General features: G+C 33.3%; 1 protein-coding gene across 3 annotated transcripts in view; it reads left to right on the top strand.

The window, feature by feature from the left end:
- LOC114329559 (protein ABHD18) overlaps positions 1 to 12,928 on the top strand; it is a 47,180-nt gene extending 34,252 nt beyond the window's left edge. For all 3 annotated transcript variants that reach the window (XM_028278709.2, XM_028278708.2, XM_028278707.2), the window contains 2 exons: positions 7,539 to 7,992; positions 12,687 to 12,928. In XM_028278709.2, coding sequence (XP_028134510.1) covers positions 7,539 to 7,992; positions 12,687 to 12,762 — 530 coding nt within the window. In that variant the 3' untranslated portion in view covers positions 12,763 to 12,928. The remainder of the gene's footprint in view (positions 1 to 7,538; positions 7,993 to 12,686) is intronic.
- The last annotated feature ends 9,586 nt before the right edge of the window (positions 12,929 to 22,514 follow it).

A 22,514-nucleotide genomic window follows, 5' to 3' on the forward strand; every position in this document is an offset into this window, starting at 1 on the left:
TTTTTTGGGAAGAGGGCAACTTTTTGTACAAAATTTATAGGCAAAATATTAGCTCAAACTTTACATTACTAAGTTATCGTGAACAATTGTAAGGATACCTATGTTTAGAACAATTAAGCTACATTTTTTGTACAAAAATTGTTTCCATCGTAAACTTGATGTGTTATGAAATTTCCTTCGTAGCAATTTTTACTGACACTTTTCGTGGTCCACTCTGTAGGTAACTGACTACTGAATTGTTAAACTAATATTTTAAGAATTCTGAACAAAAATTTCTTGCTTTTAAAATTTTTGTTGGGCCTGTCAAAACAATTCTGTTCGTATTTACACTACTGCATGTGTGTAATTTTTTCCATGACGATTTTTCCATAACATATGTGGCCTTACAAATACAGAAAATTTCTGTTTTTGACAACACCTTTTGTATATCCTGCTACTCATCACAAACTAGCAAAGCGTTTATTCTAAATCAATTTTCTCTGAATTAGGTGCAGATAAATTGTCTTTGAGTAGGAAGATGAAGTTTTTCAATCCTAAAAGCAACATTAATAATATTGAAAATATTAAAAATATTACTAAAAGATTTTTAAATTGAAAAACTTATTGGTACATTTTCCTCCAAGGCTTCTACAATTTGCAAGCCAAATGGATGCTGCAGTGAAGACAAAGGGAAGGAATTCTACACTATGCAATTCACATCCCCGTCTGCAGCTTGGTAAAGTTCCAACGGAAAATGCACCTAGTTACTCTACGGAGTAATACAATATAAAATAAAAATGTATACCATTTTTATTCAGTTGCAATGCGAAGGCAAAACAATCTTACTTTTCAATTAGAATACGGAGTGCAATCCAGCTCTCTGAATCGCGATTTTCTATTCTTATTGGAATCTCATCGGAGAGAGCGCAGGCTTGTTCTTAGGCTTGTTATCTTTGAGTAGTTTTTCAGATCAGATTAGATTAATGATGGACAAATCTGAGAAATAGTATGGAATGCAATAATGCAAACCACAATTAATGCATTTTGATCATTGCAGAGTCAAATGCGTTATCCGGATCAAAAGTAATGAGTTATACTGAAGAATTGGCCCCTTTGCCAAAGAATACATTCTCCTTACACCCAAGTTTCATCGACGCCTATACAACGGTACAAAAGTCTTGATAATTGGTTCGAAAACTTACCAATATGTCATAAGAAACACTCAAAACAGTTGAGATTTGCCTCAGCTGCACTTAACGTGTTAGAGCTTTGAAATTGAAATTGTTATCACGATGTCCAACTGCTCTGCTATTATCAGAAACAGACTAATTATACAGGGTGTAACAAAAAGGCAGTCATAAATTAAACACATATTCTGGGGTCAAAAATAGTTCGCTTGAACCTAACTTACCTTAGTACAAATATGCACATAAAAAAAGTTACAGCCCTTTGAAGTTACAAAGTGAAAATCGAGTTTTTCCAATATGTAGAAAACTATTAGAGATTTTCTATTGAAAATAGACATGTGGCATTCTTCTGGCAGGATCGTCTTACAAAAAAAATAAAAGCGTAATTTGTGCACTCCGTAAAAATTTTATGGGGGTTTTGTTCCATTAAACCCACCAAATATTTGTTTACGTTCGAATTAAATTATTATTGTGGTACCATTAGTTAAACAAAATTTTTTAAAACTTTTTGCCTCTGTCGTTTTTCGATAAACCAGTTTTTATTTAGATATTTTGAACATTTGTAAAATCCAACACACATTTCTACATGGTTAAGTAAGATTATAGATACCTGTTAATGATATGAAAATTTATTTATAATTTACATTTTTTAGGTAGGTATATTTTGAAACATATTAAAATAGAAGCCACATCTAGATAAAAACTGCCTTATCGAAAAAAATGCAGTTTTTAGAGCCAAAAAAGTTTTAAAAACATTGTGTTTAACTAATGGTACCACAATTATAATTTAATTGGGACGTACACAAAAATTTGGGGGTTTAAGGGAACAAAGCCCCCATAAAATATTTTTGTAAAAATATTAAAAAAGAAGCCGCATCTCGATAAAACTGGCTTATCGAAAATATACTAAGATGCAAAAAAGTTTTAAAAACATTATCTTTAACTAATGGCACCACAATAATAACTTCATTGGAACGTACACAAAAGTTTGGGGGGTTAAGGGAACAAACCTCCACAAAATTTTTATGTGGTGCACAAATTTCACTTTTATTTATTTTTAATATTCTCCTGCCATAAGAATGCCACATGTCAATAGGGAACTTGCACATAAAAATATTTTTGCACAAAATTGTTAATTTATGTTTACAAATATTATGTTCAAAATATTACGTCTTAACAATTAATAGTGTACGTACAACAGCTGATAATAGTTCCGCGCCCATATTTACCGTTTCAAACAACTTAAAAAAGCGCGCGTTTGGGTCTGACGTCACCAACCATGATGTTTACCCAGAGATATGTAAAAGGATATACTTGACTAGGGATATGCCACTCAATGCATCGAGGTGTAACGTCGACATAGGATTGAGTGGTCTAGCCATCTTTGTCAGTCACATGCGCGGGATCGCTTGGTTAAAAGAGATAGATAGACCACCGATAGACTGTTTCCATACTGTTTCCGCGTTACGCTTTTTTGGTGAGTATGCCGAGTCTCGCTTAATATGTCAATGTGTTTACCACTGTTCTCGTTTTACTAGTGCCAGACGTGCACTGACAAACTGACGTGAACTGACAAAATTAAATACTTATATCATATTTCTTAAAAAAAATTAAGTATGTACATAGATACTACTAAAAAAGAATGTGTGTGTACTTTGTACGCACGTAAGAAGTTGTAGGTACTTCATAATATAATCTAACTTCATATTATAATTTCAATGAAATAAATATACCTATCTACTTTAATAATCTAGTTTTTTGTATTGTATTCAAATATTAAACTAATTTTAGAAAGAACAAAAAGAATACCAAAAATTAAAAAAAAAAAAAAAGGATATGACTTTGTCAGGATTCGAACAGGAAACCTCTCGATCCCTAGGCGAATGCTCTACCGATCAGCTACCACCGCTTTTGTATTCAGTCGATCATTTCTCGGACATAATTACAATCACGGTGACAGATACATTAATTGAAAATAAACATTTTCAATAATACTTATAAGAAGGAAGACAAATCCACAGACATAAAAATTATAATAAATATATTTACTAAAAACACTAATAATATATTCTTTTCACGCACACCTTATTTGCGCTACATAACTTAAAAGATGTAGCGACTAATATAGTATTTTTACTACAAAAACGTTATTACGTAGGTCAAAATTTTTGACGTAAGAGAACTGTCAAAACATTAGAATGTGACTTTTCATTATTGCCATGTTTATAATAAACAATATCGTTTTTGTAGTAAAAATACTATACCATACTATCGGTGTGCGCATGCGCCAGGGAATGTAAAAATTCACCCTCGTGCCTAAAGAAATATAACTTGAAAAATTACTTATAAAAAGAAAGGATGTTTTATTAAAATATATAAATACATATTTAGTTTAAAATTTGAATTTCATTCTCACATAAAGAAATAAAAAATATTTTATGGATAAAACTATTTTATCAAAGTTGTATTCCATTTATTTTTAATATTTAGCAGAGCCAAATAGATGGGGGAAAATATTTACATTCCAAAAGTCTTGTGCTATACTAATCAAACTGTCAATAAGATTTGCGTCATATTCTATCCAAATATAAGTAAATTTAGATATATTTTCAAAGTCTGTATCTGCTACGCAAAAAAGCACTTATTTTTTAAATAGAAACGTTTGCAACGGTACTTGTGCACTGTACATTGTAACATTGGTTATTTGGTTGTCTTTAGTTAAATAACTAGAAAAGTTTTTACTTGATTGTGGACAACAACATTAGATTTTAGCTTTCTGTCTCGGTTTTCTAACAACACAACTTTGTAAATCCAAAACGTAAACAATCCATAAATTCCCTTATAATAATTAAATGTTCCGAATATACTTCCGGTCGCAATATTTTGTAATAAACAAAACTAAAACCTATCATTTATAAATATTTTAAATTCATAACAAAGAAGAAAGAAAAAAAACTTAAAAGTAAACAAAACTTTTAGTGATAAAAGAAAGAGTAATTAAAACCTCTTGTTATAAACAATTTAAACAAGCTTATTAATAATACTTACTTATTTGTCTTAATACCTGATTAATTTCAGTTTGAAACTAAATAAACTGATTATTAGCTATACAAGAACACAAATTATTTTAATATTTAAAAATATATGCAAGTACCCTATTTTAATAGAAAATCTCGAATAGTTTTCGATATATTGGAAAACATCGATTTCCATTTTGTAACTTCAAAGGGCTGTAACTTTTTTTATGTGCACATTTGTAATAAGGTTCTATCGAACTATTTTTGGTCCCAGAATATGTGATTTAGTATTTAATTTATGGCTTGCCTTTTTGTTACACCCTGTATAATGGTCAAGATTTCTGCAATATGGCGTCATTTCTGTTCTAGGCCATGTATTTATGGAATAATGCTCGTGTGTTAATTCCTATAAATGCTTGATAAGAGTTTTTGTTTCACGAATTACCGATTAAAGAGAAATTAAAAAACCTTTTTTGTATGAAGGAATCCAGTATATTAAAAAGTACTAACTACTTTGTATTAACACTGATAACTAGATGCTTTACATAATGTTTCTAACATCGCTAAATCTGGGCTTAATAGGCTGCTGGATAAAAAACTCGGAAATTTGTGTTTTTTTATGATTATATTCAATTTTTTTATTAACCCCGCTTTATTAGAATCTCTCTATACGCTCTCAACCTAAATAGTTAGGTAGATAATAGACAATAAGTAATAGGACTGACTTTGTTAAACTTAGTCTTTAATACACTAAGCAGCAAAATTAACGCACCACCTTAAAAATGGGACATTTTTGATGTCTCGTGTTTCGTAAACCTGTTGTTGTAAAAATTAGTAGATTTATTGTTTAAGTCCGTATTTTTTTTGTTGTTTGGTGGAAATGGAACCCGCTACAAGGAATTTGACCCGCAATGAGTGTGTTCAACTAGTGTCCTTACGGACTTAGTTACCATGCTATCGGCTCCTTATATTGGTAACAATTTTTTGCTAATTCACGATACTGCAAGACCTCACGTTGCACGAACTGTAACCGAAAATTTACAACAGGTAAATATACGGACTTTTGAATTGGGCCACCGCATAGTCCAGATCTTAACCCAATCGAACATTTATGGGACATAATTGGCAGAAAAGTGCCTATCTTCTGGAGATGTTGTCGACAACATTGACCCATCTTATTCTATTTACGGCAGCTCGAAATAGATCAGTTGACGTTAGACCAGTACAGTCCACTTCCTAAGATTGGCCAGCCAGGATATACGTCTACGTCCAGGGCCTCTCCTGCCCTCAATCTTGCCTTGTAGAATCAACTGCAGCAGTCGGTATTTTTCATTACGAATAATGTGGCCGAAGTAAGCCAATTTTCTGTTCTTTACGGCGTTAATTATTTCTTTGTCTTTTCTTAGCCTATGGAGAATAGTTATATGTATTAGTTGTGTGGTGTATACAGGGTGTAACAAAAATAGTTCGAATAGACCCAACTTACCTTAGAACAAAATTTGTAAAACATATGCACATAAAAAAAGTTCTAGCGCTTTGAAGTTACAAAATGAAAATCAATTTTCTCGAATATATCGAAAACTATTAGAGATTTTTTATTGAAAATGGACGTGGCATTATTATGGCAGGGACATCTTAAAGAAAACTTATACTGAAATTTGTGCACCCCCTAAAAATTTTATGGGGTTTTGTTCCATTAACACCCCCCCCCCCCGCTAACAAAACTTTTGTGTACGTGCTAATTAAATTATTATTGTGGTCCCAGTAGTTAAATTCAATATTTTCAAAACTTTTTTGTCTCTTAGTATTTTTTCCATAAGGCAGTTTTTATCGAGATGCGGCTTCTTTTTTAATATGTTTACATAAAAAAATTTATGGGGGTTTTGTGCGTTTAAACCCCTCACATGTTTGTGTACGTTCCAATTAAACTATTACTGCGGTATCATCAGTTAAACACAGTGTTTTTAAAACTTTTTTGCCTTTTTGTATATTTTCGATAAGGCACCTTTTATCGAGATGTGGCTTCTTTTTTAATATGGTTCGAAATTTACCTAAAAATGTAAATAATAAATTTTTCAAATTATTACCAAGTCTTCATAATCGTACTTAACCATATACATACAAATATGTGGTGGATTTGAGAAATATTCAAAATATCTCGATAAAAACTGACTTTTGGAAAAAGTACTAAGAAGCAAAAAAGTTTTTAAAACATTGCGTTTAACTAATGGTACTACAATAATAATCAAATTGGACCGTACACAAAATTTGGGGGGTGGGGTTATAAAATTTTTAAAAAGTGTCCAAATTTCACTATAATTTTTTCTTAAGATACTACTGCCACAAGAATGCCACATGTCCAATTTCAATAAAAAATCTCTAATATGTAGTTTTTGATATATTCGACAAAATCGATTTTCATTTTGTAACTTCAAAGGGCTGTTTCTTCTTCTTTAGGTGCCGTGTCTGTATTCAGACGTTGGCCATCATCGTGTTTACAATTTCCTGAAACCTTTCTCAATCGGCTGCTGCGCGAAATAATTCTTCTACTGTGGAGCCACACCATTGTCTAATATTACTCAGCCATGAAAGTTTCTTTCGACCAATCCATCTCTTTCCCTCCACTTTTCCTTGTAATATAAGGCGAAGCAAATGGTATTTAGTAAAATAAGAAAATCTACGGTTTCGTTTTGATTTAAATCTGTCTCCCTCCATCCTCCGATAGTACTATTTCTAGGTCTACCTGTTGTCAAGGAGGCTCTGATGAAGACAAATTTTACACCAACACGACCGTAGTTTCTCGATATAAATTAAAACTATTTATATCGCAGTATGGTTAGAACGCCCTCTAACGGGGAATAAGTGAAATGAATCTCGACTCGAGCCTCCTTGACAACAGGTAGACCTAGAAATAGTACTATCGGAGGATGGAGGGAGACAGATTTAAATCAAAACGAAACCGTAGATTTGCATATTTTACTAATGCCATACTCTGTATTAGAGTACACAGACTCGTTTCATACTGGTTCTCTGAACCGTAAATTGGAATATTTTCCTAACGGTGCCTTTTGGTATTGTCATACCTGGGTTAAACAGAGAACTTGAATCGAGTCGAAATTCATTTCAAATGGTATTTAGGTCCTCGAATTATGTGGCCGAAGTATTCTGTTTTTCTCCTCTTTATGATGCTTATGAGCAGATTGTATATGATATTGATATGAGATATTACAAGTTTAATGTAGTTTTATTACAATAATTATTATTAAAGTTAAAATGAAGAAATCCGATCTTTTTATCCAGCAATGTGTTATTAGTTACAAAATTTTTTAAACCATAAATACATATTTTGTTTTAGACCTGGATATTCCAATACATTTATTTGACGATTCCAATATCCACATGTCCAATATAACACCCCACCAACTGATCCATGTTTTGAACGACTGTCGTGATCTGACGCATAGAATGTCTCACACAGTAAAGAAACTGCTTGCAGAGAAAGAATTCGATTCTTTCAATCTTTTAAACCCGCCTAAACGTCCAAAACTTAACAAGAAAGTAATGGAAATAAAAATGAAGAACAAGGAGGCTTTGTGGTTCATGAGGGGCATGATGGATGAGTGTACCCATTTAAGAAACTTTTCGGTTCCTTATGACACATCCTTAGTGATTTCTATTTGTGCCACAGCGGACGGATATGTACCCAGGAATGGGGTGTCAAGGCTGGAAGATATCTGGCCTGGGGCTACTGTTAAATATGTTAATTGTGGACATGTCGGTGCTTACGTGTTGCATCGAAAACTTTTCAGGTAATTTTAACATTCAAGCTAGGAAAAGGCTTCCAAGGCTGTTTTTAAGGGAACTTTTACTTTCTAAATTGTAAAAAAGCAATTATTTAAAAAAACAATTTTTAAATATTAAAAAAAAATTAAAGCACTCATGGGAGTGCCGACAGAAGTGAAAACTTCTTATAGTATCTAAATTACGAGCACAATGCTTCTTCCCCATCCAAAAAGAAGTGCTATACCTATAATATATACGCGTTGCGTACGTTCAATGCTATTTATGTATACATATACATAATATATATACGTACGAAATTTAGTTTGGCAAAGTGATGACGGTCGCAGACACAATACTTTTTCCCTATCTAAAAAGTGCAAAACGTCCCTAAAAAAGTTTTCACTTCACAAATTTATTTCGTCGAAGCAATAACGGTCGCTAATTTAATACTTTTTCCCCATCGAAAAAGTTCAAAACGTCGCTAAAGCAGTTTTCGCTTCAAAAATTAGTTCGTCGAAGCAATGACGATCGCGATGACGGTTGCTAATTCAATACTTTTTCCATATCTAAAAAGGGCACAACGTCCCTAAAGAAGTTTTCACTTCAAAAATTTATTTTCGTCAAAGCAATGACGGTCGCTAATTCAATATTTTTCCCCATTTAAAAAGGCCAAAACGTCCCTAAGAAAGTTTTCGCTTCAAAACATTATTTCGTCGCAGCAATGACGGTCGCGATGACGGTCGCTAATTCAATACTTTTTCCCCATCTAAAAAGTGCACAACCTTCCTAAAGAATTTTTCACTCAAAAATGTATTTCGTCGAAGCAGTGACGGTCGGGATGACGGTCGCTAACTCAATAATTTTTCCTCATCTAAAAAGTGCACAACGTTTCTACAGAAGTTTTCACTTAAAAAATTTATTTCGCCGAAGCGATGACGGTCGCTAATTCAACACTTTTTCCCCATTTAAAAAGGGCAAAACGTCCCTAAGAAAGTTTTCACTTCAAAACATTATTTCGTTGAAGTAATGACGGTCGCGATGACGGTCATTAATTCAATACTTCTTCAAGAATAACTTCAAAACAAATATATATCAAAAATATATCCAAAAAGTAGAAATCTGCCGAATGTGGCAACGCTGATACAAAATAAACACAACTGTCCAACTCGAAATTCAATTGTCAAATATTCTTCTTTTCAATTAGCCTTGTACCACATATATTAACAATCCACATTATGTGTCGCCATCTCTAATTTCGGAAGCTCACTATATATATGGAACCACTTTTTTCCATTGAGTGCGCGGGGCATGACTTTCACCATGTAATCTAGTCGCACCACAGCTCAGATGTTACCTGGGGCATAATTTTAAAATAGTTCAAACATCCATGCTTTAATTGGCATTTTTAACTGATGTTTCCTTAACGGACCACTTGTACAGGGCTTTGACCCACATATTTTTGTGAAACTATATCTTGGTGGTTAGCATGTAAACTTCACGTGAGTATAACCGACAGCTTTTTTAACCATAATCAAAATTTCAATCTTGCATTATTTTATCAGGTTATATTCATTTTAGGTAAGCACTGATGATGACTGGTAAACCAGTCGAAAACTAGTTATGTGATTGTGATGTAGCCCTTTTTAGGGATTTTAAATATATACCTTTTATAAAGGATTTACTATTTTTTGTATTACATGGTATACAGCCAACTACAGGAAAACTTTTTCCTTGTGGATTTTGACAAATATTCACCAAACTCAAGATCGTTTTCAGGCCTTTATACCCTAAACCAAGAATTCTTTTAAGGGGGGTATGGTATTCGACTCGCCTTGCCGCGGTTTAGCGCCAGCACGTTTGAGCGTAGTGAGAACCGTTCAGCAACTGTTCGCCTTCTGTTTTGTAGGTTACTCCGCGATGCAAAAAACATATTCCGATGTGCATCACTTTACGATTTGACAGACAAATAAGAAGATAAAAATGCAGTTGTCAAAACTTTAAACGCGTTTTTCTCAAAACTCCTTTTTCAAATACGGTGGACATTGTAACTCAAAAACTACTCGGCCCATCCACCTGAAATCCGATTTAAATAAATGTTGGTGCGTTTTATTTGTTATTATAGCGCTGTTTCACATTATAAGAATTTAAACGTGCGAGGGTTAGAACACACGACAACATTCCAATGGTGGCTCATGTAATCATATGGAGCCTTTCTCACTAGACGGTGGTTGGAACGTTCGGTAAAGCCGCCGTGTTTATGCCGTCCCTCGCTTATAACAACAGACGGCAGCCGTGCGGTGCCGTCTTTACGCACTCCTAGCGTAGGGTACTTAATGCATCCTTTAATATGATACTGTCGTTCACACGAAGGTAGTTTCATTGGTTGTTTGGTACATTATTTTCATTTACACTTTGTTGTGGCTGTTTGAAGTAGGTGCATATATTTTATATTATGAGACCTGCTCTTTGGGACAAAACAATAGAAATATATAAAGATAGAAACTTGACGCGAAATGCTTGGAATGGTGTATGAAGTGCACTTAACATTGAATTTGATGAATTAGGTGATAAAGAAAAAACACATTTGGTAAGTACAGCAAAATTAATTATATGTTACTGATAACAACAGTAATTAAAACTGGTAAGTATATTACAGTAAACGTTATTTTACATATTTGCAATTAACGTTGAGTATAGAGGGTGTTCCATCAATATGTGTGAAGATAAAAATATATAAATCGTATCTTTTTGCGTTCATAGGATGGACCCAATGAATTCGGTTTCGGTTCCTCTTATTTATTTCTCTTTCTTCGACGATAAAGTAACCACAACGCTATAATTTGATTTCGCTCCATATAATATAACTATACCTTTTATTCTACGGAATTATATTTAGTTTTATAGGGTAAACGACTCGGTGAAGACTGGAGTAGGGCGGCCGTCACGTCTTGTGTGAAATTATCTAAAAACAATATTTAAAACGAACGGAACAACATTTAAAAACGAGTGGATGACGGAGGGTCTTTTAAATTCTGTACATGAAAAACATAGATTGTAATGTTGTTCTGAAGCCATTTACTTGTGGCATTTTGGTAATAAACTATTCTAAATGGGAAATAAGCCACAATTTAACTAAAAAAATGATTTTATTAACATTTCATTCGTAAAAATCATTTTTTTAGTTAAATTGTGGCTTCTTTCCCGTTTAGAATAGTTTATTACACAGATTATATGAGCTAATTAGATGAGCTAATCCTTGATCCCACAAATAACTTAGTAGAACAACGATTATAAAAACAAATTAAGACTTTTAATTAAAAACATAATGAATTAAATACGTATTACAGTACATTAGGACAAAAGTATGGACAAAAAATACCCATTTGTAATAATACATCGTAATGATACATATCAGACATCGTATCATGTACCTACCTCAGCCACAAAATATAAATAAAAATAATATACCAAACAACACAGCAAAATATCTTTGCGACTCAATTCTTATTGTGTGAAAAGGACATGTTCGTCAAAACTACCGCACGAGAAAACCCTCGCACGTTCAAAATTCTTATAATGTGAAACAGCCCATATTCTGTGTGACAATTTACTACAATTTGACCATAAAATAAATATTTTTTAATCATGAAAAACAAGAAAAAATGCGATGTTTTCACAATTTTTTTCAAATTTTTCGTCATTTTTTCTCTTTGGGTAATTTTTCACTAACGGTGGTAAATTGTCACGTGAGAATCCCTCCATTTTCAAATGCCGTACGATTTTTTTGTTTAAAAGATCCCAAACTTAAGATTGATTGTCCGCCATTGGAACAACTTTTTTGGAGGCCTCGATTTTGGCGTCCTCTACAATATGAGTGTAAATGTATAAATGAAAAGAGGTGTATAATCACCACCACACTCTAACCCCGGGAGCCCTTAAGTGACTCGAAGGAGTAAGTTTACAGGCACATCATGCTTGGTTGTAGTGATTATTGAGAATGATTCTAAAATGTATTATCTCTTGTTGGCAACATGAATTGGGTCATTAGCCACACGGCAAAAGAACAAAGGTTTTACTTAGTCAGCTAAATTAAATGTCTATTGCCAAAATATTGTTTATAAATTGCTACAATTAAACAAATTAAATAACCCGCACATGTTTAAATACGATAACAAATTGGTTCGTGTGATGTACTATGCTCGCGCCCTAAGACTTAAATATAAATATGTAAAAAGCTTATGTTCATATTTAATTAAAGGGCTGAGAAAATAGTTCTTGAAGAAATGCTTAATTTTAGCCTTCTAAAGTGGACTACTACCTTAAATGACTACCGGCTCCAAGCATTTTTCCGGTTTTCAAGACAATAATTTTCTATAAATTTCAATAATGAAACACGTGCTCGCTTTTAATTTTTAGAAAGCAACTGCCATGTTGCAGGTGCACAGGTGAGGCGTCGCGCGCGGTGTTGTATACAAATGAGTTTTAGCTCATGTAGATACCATTATAAATACAGCTTAATTTCGTTTCTATTTCGAATTTCTTAATAAAATTTTACGACACTATTTCTACGATACTAAGGAATGTGCTGACGTAAAAAACAAAAACCGATTGTTTGAAAATTTAGAAAGTAAAAGTCCCCTTAAATAAACATTTCGTTTTAAAATAACCGTTGTGTTTTGGACAACGTAGTAAAGTAGTAGACTAACGAGTATTTTTGTAGGGATTCTATTGTGACAGCTTTTGAACATGCCAAGAAAAAGTTCGGACCACCTCCTCCAGGCAGTCTCCAAATTTAAAAAGACTTCTAGTATTTATAACGAGTGCCTTAACTGTACTGTAGTTCAAAGACTTAATGATAAATAAATTTTATGTAAATATTGTATAATTAATGTGAATAGTAAAATATGTTGTAAGATAGTTTGTACAATTTTTACGGAATCGATTAAATTAAATCGATATTTTCTTATGAGATTTTACTATTCCTAGTTTTTTTCTTCCTGAATTCCTTCATTGGTACTGCTACATTCATTATCAACAGTTCTCTTAGTCCTAAAGCTTTTGTTCTGTACCTATTATACAGGTTGTAACAAAAATACTGGTCATAAATTAAATACATATTCTGGGACCAAGAATAGTTTGAATGAACCTAACTTACCTTAGTACAAATATGCACATAAAAAAGTTACAGCCCTTTGAAGTTACAAAATGAAAATCGATTTTCTTGAATATGTATATCGAAAACTATTAGAGATTTTTTATTGAAAATGGACTTGTGGTATTCTTATGGCAGGAATATCTTAAAGCAAAATTATAGTGAAATTTGTGCACCCCCTAAAAATTGTATGGGGTTTTGTTCCCTTAAACCACCCCAAACTTTTGTGTACGTGCCAATTAAATTATTATTGTGCTACCATTAGTTAAATTCAATATTTTCAAAACTTTTTGCCTCTTAGTATTTTTTCAATAAGGCAGTTTTTATCGAGATGCGGCTTCCTTTTTAATATGTTAATATAAAAAAAATTATGGGGATTTTGTGCCTTTAAACCCCCCAAATGTTTGTGTACGTTCCAAATAAACTATTACTGCGGTACCATTAGTTAAACACAGTGTATTTAAAACTTTTTTGCCTCTTTGTATTTTTTAGATAAGGCACCTTTTATCGAGATGTGGCTTCTTTTTTAATATGGTTCAAAATATACCTAAAAATGTAAATCATAAATAAATTTTGATATTATTACCTAGTCTCCATAATCGTACTTAACAATATACAAATATGTGGTGGATTTGAAAAATATTCAAAATATCTCGATAAAAACTGACTTCGAAAAAGTACTAAGAGTTAAAAAAGTTTTTAAAACATTGTATTTAACTAATGGTACTACAATAATAATTAAATTGGAACGTACACAAAAGTTTGGGGGGTGTAAAGGAACAAAACCCATATAAAATTTTTAAGTGGTGTTCAAATTTCACTATAATTTTTTCTTAAGATACTACTGACATAAGAATGTCACATGTCCATTTTCAATAAAAGATCTCTAATAGTTTTCGATATATTGGAAAAAATCGATTTTCATTTTGTAAATTCAAAGGGCTGTAACTTTTTTTACGTGCACATTTGTACTAAAGTAAGTTAGGTCTAGAATATATGATTAAATTTATGACCTGTATTTTTGTTATACCCTGTATAAATTGTGCCAAAATCGAGGCATTCCACAGTAATTACACATTCTTTCTATGTTTTCTTATTTGTTTTTTAGTTTTTGATCCCTTAGTAAGTTCTTCCCATTGTTCCTAAATCTATTTTCTGTTTCTATGCTTTAGAGAGCAAATATTGAAGTAGTCAAAACAGCTCGCATACTTTGGCGTAGGTACAGATAATTGAGAATGGCAGCGAGGAAGAAGAACTACGGAAAAGGATAATGCTTGCTAACAAAGCATATTTCTCTCTGCCGCAGGTGTTTAGATCCAAAGACAAGTACAGTTCAAAGTATTTATACCGATTGAGAAATGTCTCATGGTTGGTATGGGCCTTTAATGAAAGCGACAAAGAGATGTATTTATTATACATTTAAAAAATGCTAGAAGATATACGCCGGCAAAGCGAGGTAGCGCCAACAACCCACTTCGTGTAGTAGGTAGGGCTTTCTCAGCACAGCGTTGCCAAAGTTGATTTAAAAAAGAAAATACCAAAGTAGAAAAAATTATAATATTTAACTTTTTGTAAACGAATATAATAAAAACATTATTTAAAATAAAAAAACTCAAATAAAAAATATTGTTTTCATCCATTTTAAAAATATGTGAAAACGTTGAAATATAATTCAACCTTTTTCACCCTTTTTTTTTAAAATGGGTGAAAACAATATTTTTTTACTTAAGTTTTTTCTTTTAAATAATTTGTTTATTATATTCGTTTACAAAAAGTTAAATATTATAATTTTTTCTACTTTGTTATTTTCTTTTTTAAATCTACTTTGGCAACGCTGTGCTGAAAAAGCCCTACCTATGACACGAAGTGGATTGTTGGCGCTACCTCGCTTTGCCGGCGTATATCTTCTAGACCGTTTTAAATGTATAATAAATACATGTCTTTTTGCCGCTCTCATTAAAGGCCCACACCAACCATGAGAAATTTCTCAATCGGTATAAAACCATCATACGGCCAATAGCAACATATGACGCAGAAACATAAATATAGATCATGAGAGAAAAGGCAATAAGCCTTATCAATAGTTTTGAAAGAGAAAGAAAGATATTAAGACCCCCCTGCAGCAATTTTTTTATTAAAGTTTATTTACTACATGCAATCAATATATAAAAATTATAGGCATGTTTTTTGTTTGTACAAAAGGGTGTATGTATAAATTTGGATTTGTTATTCAGTGATAATAAAAACTCCACTTGTCTCATAGATTATTAAAATGTACCTTTAAAGCTAAGTACTTCACTTCACTGCAGCTTAGAACGTATATGATAGCTCCAATGGTTTGTGCCTCTTCAGTGTTCGAGTCTGCTCACTATTATCTAGCAGGTTTAGTGCAAGATTGGTTGGATGGTTTTCCAATTTTACCAAATAGCGGCTGTTGTATTCACTTACTATTTCCTTAACTGTGGCTACTTGGAGATCGTCTCGGATTTCCCTGTTTGGTATAAACCAAGGTGCATTTGGTATGATGCGTAGTACCTTCGACTGAAAGCGTTCCAATATCTCTATGTTTGAGTTTGCGGCCGTACCACATAGTTGTACACCATAGGTCCATATTGGTTTTAAGGCTAGTTTTTTTACCACTAATTTGTTTTTTAAGCTAAGTTTTGACTGTCTTCCCAATAGCCAATAGTGTTTGCTGAGTTTCAAGCCAAGTTGTTTTCTTTTGTTGAAAATTTGTTTTCTCCAGGTCAGTCCTTTCTCCAAGTGCATCTCTAAATAACTTGACGCTGTCAGATTGAGACAGATTTTGTCCATTTAGTGGAACAGGTGGCACTGTACCTCTGCATTTGGTAAATGTAACCTGCACTGATTTTACTTCGTTGACTTTGATTCTCCAGTTTCTTGTCCAATCCTGAATTTTCACTAGCTGTTGTTAGAGAATTCTTGCAGCTATGACTGGGTCTTTGTGTTTGACCATTATCGATTTATCATCTGCAAAGGAAGCTGTGATTGTTTTGTTGCTTACTGGAAGTTCAGCTGTGTAGATAAGGTGGATAAGTGGACCAAGAACACTGCCCTGTGGTACCCCTGTCTTTATCAATGTGATTTCTGTTGTTGTCTGTAAGGATCTCACAGTAAAATATAATATAATACTTTTAGGTAGGATTCCATAATAATGTACAGTGTTTGGGGGAGTGATTTTTTAAATTTATCATCCATCATGAAAAACCCTATCAAAGGCTTGACTCACATCTAAGAAAGCAGTCGTGCAGTAACTTTTTTGTTCAAATGCTTCATTTATTTCGTCCACTACTCTGTGTATCTGTTCAATTGTGCTATGATCCCTAATGAATCCGAATTGGTGTTCAGGAATCAGGTGGTTTTCTATTATGGGAGTCAATCGGGTTATAAGTAGCTTTTCTAGGAGTTTACCAAGGACTCGCAGCAGGCTGATTGGCCTGTATGAAGTTACTTCATTTATAGGTTTTCCAGGTTTCGCAATAAATATAAGCTCGGCAACTTTGGGAACGGGTCGGCAAGTATCCTAGTCGTAGCACTGCGTTGAATATTGTTGTTACTAGCACGATCCCTTTTCTTGAGAGTTCTTTAATAAGACGGCCTTTTATCAGATCAAACCCTGGAGCCTTACCTGGATTTAAGTTTCTTCTGATTGTCTCATGTACCTCTTCAAGAGTTTCTTTGATCGTAGCTTCTATTTCAGGCGTGTTTTGCGATGGAAGGGGTTGAAAACTTCCTCCAGATATTCTCGGAAGGTATTTGCTTTTTCCTCATCAGTGCGTGCCCATGTTCTTCAGCAATGGTATGTGGAGAATTAGCTTCAATCACGAGTTGTATCAATATTACAAAGAACCCTCTCTAGCAAAATATGCAAAAATACGAATTTTGCGCTGTGCAGTTCACCTTATAAGAATGGATAATAACAGACATATATGGACAATATATAGGGTGTCCCGAAAATATTGGTCATAAATTATACCACAGATTCTGGGGTCAAAAATAGGTTGATTGAACCTCACTTACCTATATACAATAGTGCACACAAAAAAAGTTACAGTCCTTTGAAGTTACAAAATGAAAATCGATTTTTTTTCATATATCGAAAACTCTTAAAGATTTTTTATTGAAAATGAACAAGTGGCATTCTTATGGCAGCCACATTAAAAAAAATATTAAAGTGAAATTTGTGCACCCCATAAAAATTTTATGGGGGTTTTGTTCCCTTAAACCCGCCCAAACTTTTGTGTACGTTCGAATTAAATTAATATTGTATTACCATTAGTTAAAAACAATGTTTTTAAAACTTTTTTGCCTCTTAGTACTTTTTCGATAAGCTAGTGTTTATCGAGATATTTTGAATATTTGTCAAATCCACCACATATTTGTATATGGTTAAGTACGATTATAGAGACCTGTTAATAATTTGAAAATATATTTATAATTTACATTTTTATGTGTATTTTGAAAAAGAAGCCACATCTCGATAAAAGGTGACTTATCAAAAAAAGACTAAGAGACAAAAAAGTTTTAAAAACACGGTGTTTAACTAATGGTACCACAATAATAGTTTAATTGGAACGTACACAAACATTTGGGGGGTTTAAAGGAGCAAAACCCACAGAAAATGTTTATGTAAATATATTAAGAAAGAAGCCGCATCTCGATAAAAACTGGCTTATCGAAAAAATACTAAGAGACAAAAAAGTTTTAAAAACGTTGTGTTTAACTAATGGTACCACAATAATGAATTAATTGGGACGCACACAAAAGTTTGGGGGGGTTTAAGGGAACAAAACTCCCATAAAATTTTTATGGGGTGGACAAATTTCACTATAATTTTGTTTTAAGATGTACCTGACATAAGAATCATACATGTCCGTTTTCAATAAAAAATCTCTAATAGTTTTCGATATATTGAAAAAAATCGATTTTCATTTTGTAACTTCAAAGGGCTGTAACTTTTTTTATGAGCACATTTGTACTAAGGTAAGCTATGTTCAATCGAACTATTTTTGACCCCAGAATGTGCGGTATAATTTATGACCAATCTTTTCGGGACACCCTGTATAACAAGGATTCCACCACAGCAATTATTGTAGTGGCCAATGCAATTAAAAACGCTGCAAACGCAAAAAATTAGGCGTTATTTGTCATTATAAGTGCCACAAGAGCCTTTCCTATAGAGACAAGTAAGTGTAGTCTAGTAACTTAAATCCTAATGTGTGTGTATGAGTTTGTTTTTACTTAATAAGGTGTCTAGTTGAGTTTTTTATTGATAAATTCTGTTTAAGTAATTAACTTTATTATCAAATTTCATAAATGAACAATAATGAAGCCCAAAATGCGTTTTTATTACATTAACCAGAATTGTTAGGAAAGTATTAGTAATAACCGGTAAATCTAATTATAAAGGCATTATTAATCACATTGACCAGCTATTACGGTTACTATTAATATTTACCGGTAATTATTACTACAGACCGGATTTATCACATCAACTGTAACAAATATACTGCCAATTATACCAAAACAACAATTTGATCAACAATACTTGGCTACATACTTCTTGTCAATGATTGATCAACACTGATCTGATCAACAATGGTACAAAGAAACGTGAGTCTCCAACAACGACGTCTCAATAAAGCAGATCAATCATGTTCTGGTAGATGCCAGGGGGTAGTTACTGCCTAGACGTAAGAAGGGCGGATGGAGACACATATCATTTTCTTGTAAAAACAAGAGTAGTATCCCAAAAAACAAGAATGCCCCAACAACATTAGGGAATACCGAAATTCTGCGGGATATTGAGACAGCAGAAATTTCAAAAGGCTATACAAATATCGCTAACACAGACAGAGGAGTATAAGAACCTAGACTCTGCTTGGAAAAACATAAACAACAAAAAATTGTTCGATAACGATTTGCATGAGCTCTAAATGAAGCACAAGAAGGCATAAAAGTCAATGGAAAAATTATGAACAACATCAGATACGCCGATGATACAGTACTGATTGCTGGCAGTGAAGAAGAACTACAAATTCTGTTAACCAAAGTAGTGCGAGAAGGAGAACTATATGGTCTCAAGGTGAATATAAAAAAAACTAAAACAATGGTAATTTCAAAAAAGCACACACCAGTTATAAACATCCTAGTCAACAACAATCTCGTTGAACAAGTAAAAAAGTTTAAGTACCTAGGATGTTGGATACATGAAACCTTAGACCTTAATTTATAGTATCATGCCTTAGACCAAGAACAAGAGATTAAATGTAGAATACAACAGGCAAGAAACACCTTCTTAAAGATGCAACAGTTACTCACTGCCCACAATCTCGATCTGTCACTACGATACCGCATGATAAAGTGTTATGTATTGTTGTGATCTTACTTTTGAAATCTAATGATGTTCTCAGATGTAATTTATCTTAATTAATTAATCAATAATTATCTTATTAATTAAACAGATCAAATACCAATATAGTGTCAATCTCAGGGCTAAATTATAATATCAATTACTTACTTTCGTGGCTTCAAAGTATTTCTCAGTGGATTCCTAATCGGGATAGATAAAAGAGAGTAAAATAATACACACATACGGATTTCAATTAGAAATTATAAAAATCGTTTATTTTATCTAAATGGCAATATCTGCTAAATATTTCTTATATCTTATCTTTCTATCTTTATTTAATACAACAGTTACAAAAATGGGAATCTTATTTCTTTTTGTCTCCAAATTTATTTTATTTATAATGAACTATTTTGATTTATCAGTAACAAATTGATTGAGGTTTGATGAAATTTTTATAGTGACTGTGTAGCTCAATTTTCAATGTGTTATTTAATACACAAACCATACATTCATGTCATAACAAAATAGACTGACCTTTACTGATGATTTGACAATGTCTTCACACAAAACACGTTTCCTATTTGCTTGGGTTGCGATCCAAAGACTCGTCCAAGTCTTCCAGTAATGCCTCTGGTCCTTTGAAAACTAAGCCTCGTACAGCCCTCGTTCCTGCCTTCTCCTGATGCCGTGTTCTACCTTTTTCAAACACTTCAACAAAACCGGGATACTCTAGACCCAAGGAGTTATATACTATCTCGACTCGGTCTATCACTCGTTCCACGATATCTTACTTTTTATTTTTTTAAAGACAAAACTAACCAACCCGGCGTTTCACTTTTTTGTACACTCTTCTCGAAAACTGGACTTCGCCTCTCGATCGCTCAAAACACCTTCTTGACTCTCATTGCTCATTCCTTCTCCTCCTTCCAAATACCCCTTCCAGCATTCAAAAATCAACCAATCCAAAGCAACTTTCAATTATCCGTATTTACCAACACTAACTTTCCTTTTTCTAAATATCTTAATAGATTTCAAGAAAAAATAATATTCCCCATTTCAATTTTACTTTCCACATTAACCCTCTTTACAAATTTAATAACCTATTATCTTATTTGCTAGAATATGAATTATCGGTGGTTATTCACACCTTTCCACGAACACTTTCTTTTTAAACATCACTCTAATTGTTTACTTGAGTCGTATTGTTCCTGGGGTTCGTAAACACTTCTCCGAAACACTTTCTTAAAAACTACCTATACATAATTTGTTTTATACAGGGTGTTCCAAATTTACATGCCCGCGGTCGAGAAAAACGAAAACCTTTATTTTTATTTGAATTTTAAATATAACTATAGACTTTTATTTCTTATGTCAAATAGGAATATAACAGTATATAGTGTACTGTTGCACGGCGTGGAAGCTTGGACGTTAACAGTCAGCTCGTTACGACGTTTAGAGAGCTTTGAGATGTGGGTATTTCGTCGTATGCTGAAAATTCCATGGACCGACCGCGTTAGAAATGAACAAGTTTTAAGGCGTATGAGTAGAGAACGTGAACTCACAGAAATTGTCAAAAGACGTAAAACATCTCATCTTGGACACATATTTAGACACGACAGGTATAACTTCCTTTAACTTATTATGGAAGGGAAAATAGAAGGAAGACGCGGTACGGGTAGACGACAAATGACCTGGCTGCGCAACATCAAAGAATGGACAGGATTAGACTTTCAAAGTCTAATAAGAAAAGCCCAAAATAGCTAAGAAGACGGCACCCAAAGAAGAAGAAGAACGATTGCCTGAAGTTCATAAAAGAAAGAAACATTGCTAGAAGGGACATGCTACAAAATCCTTCGCACAACAACAATGAAAGGTATAAATAGGCAAGGAGTAAAGGCCAATTTATCTTAGAACGGGACGGGGCGTAGAACAATAGACGGTGCACGTCCCCCGTTGTCGTTCCGTTCCGTTGTACTATAAACTAGCAAATGTTTCTCATTACGCACGATTCTTCAACGTGATCCGTAAGGCAAATAAGCGTTAATGAGAGATATAGAAGAAAATCGGGAGAACAACCAAATAAGACAATTTTTTCAAGGAGCAGAGATCAATGCCGGGTGCTAAGCAAAAACAGGAAACTTCCTTCAAAACGACAGTGGACAGCTTATTACTGATAGGATGAAAGATATCCTAAAAACCTGGAAGGAATACTCCTATCAACTCTTAAACGACAAATCCCGCAGAAATACATCAAACATAGAAGTGCATACAGCTGAAATAGAAGACCAATACCCGACACACGAAGAAGTAACCCAGGCAATAAAAAAAACTTTAGGCTGCGATGTCATACCCGCAGAATGCTAAAAACACAGAGGAGAATAGTTGTACAGATGTACATTAGTATAGTATATGGCTTAACATCCCATGTGGGGTTTCGCCGCTTTCGCTTTCTAGATCCATTTTACGGGGTGGATCAGTCCCCATGATCATTGTATTTGTTCACTAATATGTCTCCATTTCTTCCGGTCTATTGCCCTCTCTTTCCATTTTGTAATTCCTGCTCCTCCTAGGTCCTCTTCTACTTCAGTTAACCATTTCGATCTGGGTCGACCACGTCTCCTTTTTCCTCCTGGTTGCCACAATATCATAGCTTTTGATACTGATTCTGGTCCTTGTCTCCATATGTGACCTAGCCATTTGGTTCTTTGTACTTTTATTTTCTTTACTATATCTTCACCATTTAATTCTTCTAAAATTTCTTTATTCGTTCTCCTTCCATAGTCTTGTTCTTCGATTCTCACTGGACCCAGTATTGTCCTTATTATCTTTCGTTCATTTATCCTTAATTTCTCTCCTTCTTTTTTTTTGTCATAGTCATGGTTTCTGCTGCATACATCGTTATTGGTCTTATTATTGTTATATTATATATATATTCATTTTTGTTTGTTTGGTCAATATTTTACTCTTTAGTAGTTTTCTATTTGCTTGGTATACCCGGTTTGTCGCAGTTATTCTTTCTTCGA

The sequence above is a fragment of the Diabrotica virgifera genome, chromosome 10 (genome assembly GCF_917563875.1).
Source record: "Diabrotica virgifera virgifera chromosome 10, PGI_DIABVI_V3a".
Taxonomy (NCBI): domain Eukaryota; kingdom Metazoa; phylum Arthropoda; class Insecta; order Coleoptera; family Chrysomelidae; genus Diabrotica; species Diabrotica virgifera.